The 2,131-nt window shown below is 45.2% G+C and overlaps 1 protein-coding gene across 1 annotated transcript; it reads left to right on the forward strand.

The window, feature by feature from the left end:
• The first annotated feature begins 400 nt into the window (after window positions 1–400).
• On the forward strand, window positions 401–1,042 carry LOC136489961 (glycine-rich cell wall structural protein 2-like). The gene has a single exon (XM_066486468.1). It carries the CDS (start codon window positions 406–408, stop codon window positions 982–984), a length of 579 nt encoding a protein of 192 aa, XP_066342565.1. The 5' UTR covers window positions 401–405; the 3' UTR covers window positions 985–1,042.
• Window positions 1,043–2,131: the final 1,089 nt, after the last annotated feature.

Raw genomic sequence — 2,131 nt, forward strand, 5'->3', positions numbered from 1 at the left:
CAATGACTCGATGGATAACTTCACTGCATGTTGAGACGAAGAATACAAACAAGTGAACTACTTAAACCGGAGCAACAAGCAGCTTTAGTTTCAATGGGCCTTCCAAACACCGATGAATGCTAAAACTTTGTGCCATCTATTATCTTATCTATGGAGATGAGTCCCAAACAAGTGCCATCCATCACCTTGCTACTTGCATGTAATTTAATTATGGTCAACTCAAGAAGCTCCATAAATTCTAGTGGATTTTAAAAGCCTCCACTTGGTCTCCTATTGAAACACCACTACCATACGTGCATGCTATGAAGGTAAAGAGCCACTGCATGGCCTCAAGCACTATAAATACCCATGCAGCATTCAGTGGGAAGTCATCTCAACTCAAGCACTCCATAGTGTTAGCTCACAATGGCAGGCACAAAGCTAGTATCACTGGGGCTCATTGTCCTCATGAGCATGGGATTAGCCAATGCTGTTAGGGTGGCTAGATACTCTAGTGCTGATGGGACTGGCACAGGACAGGGAGGGGGTGGCGGATATGTGAATGGCGGGGGATCAGGGTCTGGGTCTGGCACCGGATCAGGTGATAGTGGTCCTTATGGTACCCATGCAAGTGCTGGAGGGGGTGGTGGAGGTGGTGGAACTAGCCAATACGGTGGGTCTGGATATGGTACAGGGTCAGGGTCAGGTTCAGGGTCTAGTACATATAGTGAAGGAGGGTATTCTGGCTATGGAGAGTCTTCTAATGCTGGTGGTGCCGGTGGGGGTGGGGGTGGAGGACAAGCCGGAGGTGCTTGGAATTCCAATGCTCAAGGATCCGGTAGCGGCACCGGTTCTGGCTCTAGCAATGCTAACCGGTATTGGGATGGTTCAAGTGATGCGGGTGCAAGTGCTAACGGCAATGGAGGTGGCACAGGAAATAGTGAAAATGGTGGCGGTGGCGGCGGTTCTGGTGCCGGAACTGGATATGGCAATGCCTACCCATAAATTCCATATAAGCCAATCTAAAGTTGGAGCCCATCGTCGTCCTTCCTTGTTTGAAGTCATAGAGTTATTTGTTTTCTTTGTCCCTTTGTTACACTTTTGTTAGTATTAAATTAATAAAGGGTCCAACTGTTCTAGCAACAGTAGCAATCTTGTAATGTCCTTATATGAATATGTTGTAATCATGTCTGCTTGTGAAAGGAAAAAATAACTTGTGCATCGCATGTGGCCACTATATCTAAAAAAAAATCTTACGTTCTCTTTGGAGTGATTAAGTTGAGACGCCTACACCGTGCATGTTCACATGGTTATTAAAATAGTATATACCGATGAACTTCCTAGAGTTGTTTATATCACTTACGACGATACCTCCAACTGGGTCAATCCATCCTAGAACATAATTAGCTAGAACTGCTGCTACAAGCCCATTTATGTCAGTCATAACTTTAAAAAAAAAGTGATCCAGTGCATAGGACTTCACTATTTCATCCTCTATCCTGAAACAAAACTTCTATAGCCACTACGCTAGATTTGCACATCACTGCCGGCATCATCACTGTCGGATTTGTGAGAACCGGCAGTGATGTACCTTCACTGCCGGTTATGAGCTTGAAAATGAAAAAATGATTGGGGCTGGGCTAAAACCGGCAGTGAAGGATCACATCACTGTCGGTTTGTGGCTTGAACCGGCAGTGTTTTGGCGGGCACTCATCACTGCCGGTTTAATCCAAGAGCCGACAATGATTGGGACACTGTCGGTTCTAGCCAAGAACTGACGGTGATAAGCCTACAACACAAAAAGGCTGCAGCCGTCCTCTCCTTCCTCTCCTCTCTTCCATCCCGAGAACAGAGGCGCGCGTTTGGACCCTTCCCTCCATTGTTGCTGCTGCTCTTCACCATGAAGCTAGTGCTTGGATTTTGAAGAATGGCTTGATCTTTTTGCTTTAAGGTTAGTAACAAACATCCACTCCTTTGATTTTGTTGCTTAATTAGCTTCGTTTTGATGGCTACATTGCTTGATTCTCATTCTAGTTCTTTCTCCATTCTAGAGAGCACTTTTCCAATTGGACATTTGTGCAAGGCTCAAATTGTGGTGAATCCATCATCCAAAAGGTTGGTGTCTATGAACACATTTAAATTCCTTGCTAAT

Source organism: Miscanthus floridulus, chromosome 10 (genome assembly GCF_019320115.1).
Source record: "Miscanthus floridulus cultivar M001 chromosome 10, ASM1932011v1, whole genome shotgun sequence".
Taxonomy (NCBI): domain Eukaryota; kingdom Viridiplantae; phylum Streptophyta; class Magnoliopsida; order Poales; family Poaceae; genus Miscanthus; species Miscanthus floridulus.